At 38.9% G+C, this 7377-nt stretch overlaps 1 protein-coding gene across 1 annotated transcript; it reads right to left on the reverse strand.

The window, feature by feature from the left end:
* Positions 1-679: 679 nt before the first annotated feature.
* On the reverse strand, positions 680-7163 carry LOC122073381 (uncharacterized vacuolar membrane protein YML018C-like). Its single transcript, XM_042637965.1, has 8 exons — positions 6777-7163; positions 5441-5827; positions 4213-4430; positions 3742-3812; positions 3517-3618; positions 1472-1589; positions 1204-1339; positions 680-1058 (listed from the first exon to the last, which is right to left on the reverse strand). The coding sequence occupies exons 1-8, from the start codon at positions 6855-6857 to the stop codon at positions 996-998; spliced, it is 1176 nt and encodes a 391-aa protein (XP_042493899.1). The 5' UTR covers positions 6858-7163; the 3' UTR covers positions 680-995.
* Positions 7164-7377: the final 214 nt, after the last annotated feature.

Consider the following 7377-nt stretch of genomic DNA (forward strand, 5'->3'; position numbering starts at 1 on the left):
AACTAGCAGCAGAGAGGGTTCTGGGTGGTAATACTCAAGGTGCTCGACAAAATGTCTCTGAAAACTCAACAATCACACCCTCTCAGATGGAGTTGTTCCGATTTAGAATGAACTCCATGTTGACACTCATCATCAGTATCTTTAGTAGCAATACTGGTTAGGTGGTTGTGGTGGATGATTTGGTTCAATTCATGGTATATGGAGCCCACTTTACAGGAACGAAGAGAGAGAGACACACATGGGCGCTGGTGTGGGAGCTTCATTCTCAGACATAAAACTTTCTTCCTAATGGTAAGGATTTCCCATGGTATCAATGTGGTGAGAATCTTACACGTCACACCACTAAGTTTGAGAAATTGGTTTCATCAATATGGGGGGTCTAAAATCGGGATCGGAATCCTCTCCTGAGGAGTGATCGTTCAGGTCTTGCCCACAGCTATCTGGGCGATAGACACGTATCTAAGCAATGATCCAACTACTCATCGTGACGTCTCTATTCTGGTCGGTAGAAGCACCAGCCGACCAGAATATTAGTTAAGTAAGAAGGCGTGGGAAAAAATCCCCATCTAATAATTGATAAACTTGGGGAGATAACAAAAAGAAAAGAGCCTCTTTCACATATACAAATGTGGGCTTGCAGCCATACATCAATCAGGTCAGAAGAACGAGAGAGAGGACATTCAGCACACCCAATCCCACAAGCTTTTTGAATGGAAAACGTTTACAGCATCCATGGCTTCACAGGACCAAGGAAAAAACATACAAGCTTGACTTTTGATCCCTTTCCCACAATCAAATACATTGGAATAGTACGTCTCTTTCTTTCTTGGAATCTTGGAATCAAAGCATTCCAAAGGGGAAGTATATTTCAACAGAAAAAAAAATAGGGGAAGTATCATATATTACTCACACACCTGTTGGCCTTCCACCAACAAGGTAAATAAAAAATGGCGCTACAAAAAAAATTAAAGATTTGAGCTGAACTTTACAAAATGCTACAATCCCAACTTTCGGGATAACCAATCTGAAACGTTAGCTATCACAAACCCAGCAAATACCTGCAGGACACCAAAAAAATTTTCACATATAAATGATATATTATACAAGCACCAACTAATGTCATTGTTCATAGAAAAGATAGTTGCGCTCTACTGCTCGTTATAGTTGGGACATGTTTCTAAGTGGAAGAGAGAATCTGACTACCTGAACAGAACCTAGAACATAGATTGCCGAATAGTGGCGTCCATGAACCACCATGTCAGCTACCATGGCAAGTGGTATGGTTAGAGACATGCCTAAGGTGGCCACCAATGGAGTTGTCCAAACAACACATAAAGCCCTGTGGAGAATAAAATTTTCAAAACGAGAGAAACAATTATAGATCCACACAATAGAAAAGAGGAGAAACAATTATGACATGAATATACAACATATTATGAAGTCGAAAGAATACTTAGGGAGGAGAGTATACCAGAAGTAGTCAGAGAGAACACTTCCAACAAAGCCATTCGCAAGTACAACTTCGTCCATTTTTATGGAGTGAGGAATTGTGAACTTTGGTTCAATTCCCAAAGCAGTCAATGGCCACACTGAAAGCAAAACAGAAACACCAAACAAATAAAAATTAATGTGTATTGTCTATTACTGTCAAGATAATAGTTTAATCTGGTACCATTTGAAGCAAAAATGAGATTCAAATCCCTTCAGAGAACATCCAAAAATTTGAGTAGCCACATTATTACTAACAAGCCAATCATTTCAAGTCCCTCACGTGTTCCACTTTGTGATTAGGATATAACCAGATTAATACACCAGCGAAAGATATGACCTAACAAATCTACAAGCCTTTCCAGTGACCAACCTTTTTTTCCTAGCCATTGATATAATACAATATCCAAATCATTACAACAAATATATGGCAGACTGAATACTAAAGTAGAAGGCCTCAAAGGACGCATTATGACAAACATCAACAAGACCACCAGAAAAGAGCATGAGGCATCTCAGATTTTCTAGTTAGTTCAAACTCATAAATTCTAGTTTCCAATTCAGTGAGCTTGAAGAGCTCCTATTTTTCTTTCTAGTGAATAAGGATAGAGCCTATGAGTTCCCTACTGCAAGTCTGCAGCACATTGACCACAAGGATTAAAAATTACATCGAAAACGTACCGCTTATCCCAAGACATCGAGCCCTTAAGTAAGGGCAATAACAATATATATATATATATATATTAACACCCCCTCCCGCACACGTGCATGCCTTTACACATGACCCTACATATCCCTCTTCCCCTTCCTCTTCCTCTTCGTCTCCCTCTTCTTCCCCACCCCCTAATCCTTGCAACTCCGCCCTCTGTTTCTCTTTCCCCTTCTTCTCTCTCCCCTCCTTATTCCTTTTCTCCCTGTCCCCTTTGTTTCTCTCTCCCTGCTCCTTTCTCTCTCTCTCTCTCTCTCTCTCTCTCTCTCTCTCTCTCTCTCTCTCTCCACCCCCACCCTACCCCTTCCCCTCCTACTGCAACACTCCCTCCCCCGCAACCCCAACCCTGCCCATCCCCTTACCACTGCAACACCCCCTCCCCCGCCCCATGTTCCTCTCCCTCTCCTACGAGCCCAGTGTGGGGAGATAGGGAGGACCCCCCCTGCAATCCCACCCTCTGCCCCTGTCCCTCCCACTTCCGCTTCCACTGCAACACCCCAGGTACCTGCATTCCCTCCCCATCCTCCTCCGGCTGGCTCCCATTACTTTTTTTTTTTAATCACATGATGGTGACAAGTGTCCATCATGCTAATGCATGGCTTTCTTAATGGAATCGGCTTGATTGGCCGGATTGGTCCCATCAACCCAATCCACCTGACAGCACTTTAGATCGGCCAAATAGGGAGTGGCCTCGGCTGATTCCGATCTGGATCGGCCAATCCTATTCCGGTTATTGAAATGCTGATTTTATTCAACTCTACCCATAGGGGGGGATCATACGCATATAAATAAGAAAAGAAAAAGATTCCTATACTAGTCAAAAAAACAAGATAAAACCAAAACCAACTTTAAATTCCTATCTCTATCTCATACAAATTTACTAACAGAAACAAAAACTAATATAATTTACAAAATAACCCTGCCAACCCCTATTGGACCAGAATTCTGTGTTGAATCTGGTTTACCTTGATCTGGGTCTCTAGATCAGACAATCTGTTGAATGCTCTTCTTCATTTTCGATGCAACATAAAAGGGAAATTACACCTCACTAGTTTTCCTGCTTCTAAAAACCTCTTGTTTGCAAAAGGCAGCACCTTATCCTATTAAGCTTTTAATAATCCTGTGTTTATTCTGTGTCCAGGAGGATAAAGGATAAAGCATAAGCATAAAAAGATGAATAATGCATTCTAGACATATCTTTGTTTAGAATATTCAATGAGAACATGAAAACTAATTCATTTTGTACAACAGCACTGTATCATTATGCTAATAGTTTTAACTAGTCATTGTGAATGTGCCAGTTATCAGACAAGTCCTACCCAGCCACCAGAGGGCAACAAGCGTGAAAAGTCCAATATATCCAAATAACTTTTGCACATCAACCCTTTCTCCATCCTCTCCAGCAAACTTTTTGAGAAGAACTGCAATTTGGTAATTTCAAGAATGAAATTTAAAATGACGAATCATAATTACCAATAAAAAAAAAAAATTGAAATCAAGCATTAAGTAAAATGAGACAGTGTCAAACTAGTAAATTTCTGTACCAGTAAACAGTCCGTATGTCATAGCTGAGAGAAGCCCAAAGAGGTCTCCTACAAGAGATCGTTTCCCATTACTGCTCACCAAAAAAGAATTTACTCAAGAGGGGAGCTTAAGTGTCAAATCATTGAGCTGAAAACTAGTTACTTGTCATCAGGTCAAAATTGCAAATTCTCAAAAGTAAAATGATTGGAAGCTCTCTGGGCCCGTTTTATTGGGGACCCAACTTTTCTGAGATAATTTGAACTATGAACCAAAATATTCAACTTTTCTGGATTCAAGATCCTTAAGAGCCTCAATGTGAAAACAATTGTCAACAACTAAGAGCCTCAATGTGATAATCATTGTCAACAACCTTATAAGATGGAATAATGCTTTAACTATTGTGTTGCAAGAGTTCTATTGCACCACAAAATGGCAGCCAACAGCTTTAGTATGACAGAAAGTGTAGCAGAGGTTGCAGGAATTAAACTTACGCGGATGCACTTAATTGTGCCTCATCTGTGGCCCAGGTCTTTCCCAGTGTTGTCATCACAACTCCAGCCATGCTAACAAAGACAGCTACTACTTTCGCCATATTTAGTGATTCTTCTCCAAGAAATGCTCCAATAAAAAGGGTGAACATTCCTGAAGTTGAAGACAGTACTGTTGTACTTGCAACACTCGTACGTGCCAGTGCAGCATTAGATAAGTACTGTCTCAAAAAAAAAAAAAAGGGATAACAAAGTGTTTCAGTTTTTTTATTTATTAAAGTATTAATCACACAAATTTACCATAAATAGAATACACACCTTCATGGATAACAAAGAACACATATATCGATAACTATATGGGAAGTAAGTCAATGCAGTATAACCCCAAGGAGTTGCTCAGTTGGAAAAGACCAACACCTCAAAATTAAGTGGTCATGAGTTCAACTCTCCTTGGGGCCTAACTTAAAAAAAAAAAAAGCATTAAAGATATTAACTTCATATATGGATACAGCCTATTTTGAAGATATTTTCCGGATGTCAAACATGACTGCTGAAGCAGAGTTTCAGAGATGGAAACCTCAGGAAGTTCAGGAACATGGAGATGGCTATCTATATGCATATATGAGTATGTATGCATGAGCACATATGTATGTATTGATTGAACTTTATTTGAAGGACATCTTAAGTTCCAATTCAAAGGTGAAAGAAACCCAAGATTTGGTACTCTTAGATATGTATTACACAATGTAGGTTCAAAAGCAACTAAATGGCAAAGGTAACAGAATAGTGATATATACATGTATCATATATTCAAGTGTCTTGGGGAACACGTTGCAAATGAAGTCAAAGGAGAGACTCTAAAAGAAAGGAACATTGGACTGGGACGATTTTAAAGCATACTTTAATCCCAACAAGAAGATGAGAATCTTTCAAGTATCTTGTAGACAAAAGACACAGGACTCTGTCCAACGAAGACACTATGGATGGAAAGGTCAGAAAATCAACCACAAGGAAGTGTCCTAGATGGTGGTTTTAAAATGTCCAGCAAAACATAGACAGAAGAATCAGACCAGATGTCTCCAGAGCTAAAACCAATATAAGTGTCTGCTTAAATGTGTCAAGACTATGCTTAGAATTGGTGATCTGATGTCCCATAGAAATAGCATATTAACCAGGAACAACAGTGCAATGAATCATGGGAAAGTTAACAGCAGCAAAAGTAGAGACTCACCTCTGTTATAAACCAGATAGGCGCAATATAAAATCCATATGTAGCAATTTCCCTTGTGGTAAGCTCTCTGTCATGTTTTAGCATGTCCACATCCTCTTTGTGCTTGGAAACTAAAGGTTGTTCATCATCCTGTACAGAAAGGTCTGCTTCACTGTCTTTTATTTGGGTTTCCATTTCAAAGATTTGCATCCCATGGAATTTTATAGGAGAATCAACATCAGCAGATGATTTATCAACAATTTCTGCATTTTTACCACCTTTTGAAGAACGGCTTCTCAAAGAAAGACATAGCCAATCTTTGATGAATGCTACTGGGAGATAAATTACCATAAGAGAGGCACCTAAATATGTAACTGCAAATGGTTGTTTATAGTCTGTAAAAATGCCCTGTTGAACAAACACTTGTCAGTCAAAGGTTCAGAATGTATAAATAGTTCCTTTTGCCTAAAAGAGAGAGAGAAATTCCATGCCTAACAACTATAAGAAAGGGTATTTCCACAATACATAATGTCAATGATTTGATGCCAGAGTGTGATTGTATCAACAGCATAGATGCTAGTCTACCCCATATGGAAGACTTCCCTTATATGATATAATATCTCATCAAATCTTAAGTTTTCAAGACTCAATAGGCATCATGAAATTAAAATTTTGAGGTTTGACTAGCCATATTGGATGGATGGTTCAGGTAACTAGGGGCGGTAACAAACTGTAATATTCGTTGACCAGAGACGAAACAAGAAAGAAGCAATTGGAATAACATAAAGGTCTCATAAAGAACATCTTAATGAGGACAGTAATTTCAATGCTGCAGCTTACAAGTATTATTGTTTAATCTTAGTGTGCTTAGCATTCTCACTCCACTGCTTCCGTGAGAAGTTAGATGCTCTTTTACAAGGGTAATTCACAGAGTACAAAAACAACTACCTAATTACCTAGCTTTACATAGTGTCTAGATTGCATGTAGAACAAAATTTTAATATTTCTGCAACGATTCTGATTATGAGAGTTATCTAATTGTATCTAATCACAATTTCGTAACCCTCAAAGGTGACATGGATGAAGGCTTAGTTCATTCATTCCACGAGTCTGTTCAAAATGGATCCAAAGTGACAATGATAGCCTCTGAATTTCAAGAGAAAATCATTTACAGTAAGACAAAAGGCATCACTTTGGATCAAAATCCAGCATCTTCCACAACCAGAACCACAAAGTTAAACCAAATGACAAATAAATTTCGAAATTTGAATTCCATAATTCTATGAACAGAAAACAAAGTTCGTTTTGATTTGAGGACCCAAGAAGTAGATCAAGTAGAGAATCAATCCAAACTGACCTGTGTGACTTCCGCAGAGGTGACCCAGATGATTACAACAGCCGCAATGAGGAACAATCCAGCCTTGTACCTCCAACCCATCACAATTTCCAAAGCGAAGAAAGAAAAATATAAACTCAAAGATCTGAATTCCTCTTTCCGCAGATCTTCAACTCATTCTCGGATTCTTTCCGGTGAAACTCATTCTGGATTCACTTCTAATGTACAAGTACAAATTAGAGATTCAAAAATCAAAAGTCTTCAGCTTAGAGAGAGAGAGAGAGAGAGAGGACTTCAAGCTTTCAACGTACTCCGCGGAGACCACCCCACCAAGAGAGCTTCGCTAAAAAGAGAGGGAACGACCGATGCGTCCATCGTAAGATTTACATTCTCTCTCTCTCTCTCTCTCCCTCTGATTGGCAAGTTGGCTTTTTTTTTTTGGTAATGGCAACTTGGCTTCATGGCAATTCCTTTTCTTCATTTCCCCTCGTTTCCTTGGAATGTTTTCAAATGGTAAATTACATTTATTATTTTGTTTGGTGCGAGGGAACATTAATTAGAAAAGGCGTAACGTTCATTATTACAAATATTTTCATGACACGCCACGTCCTAGTGATCAATA

Source organism: Macadamia integrifolia, chromosome 3 (assembly GCF_013358625.1).
Source record: "Macadamia integrifolia cultivar HAES 741 chromosome 3, SCU_Mint_v3, whole genome shotgun sequence".
In the NCBI taxonomy this organism is placed as follows: Eukaryota; Viridiplantae; Streptophyta; class Magnoliopsida; order Proteales; family Proteaceae; genus Macadamia; species Macadamia integrifolia.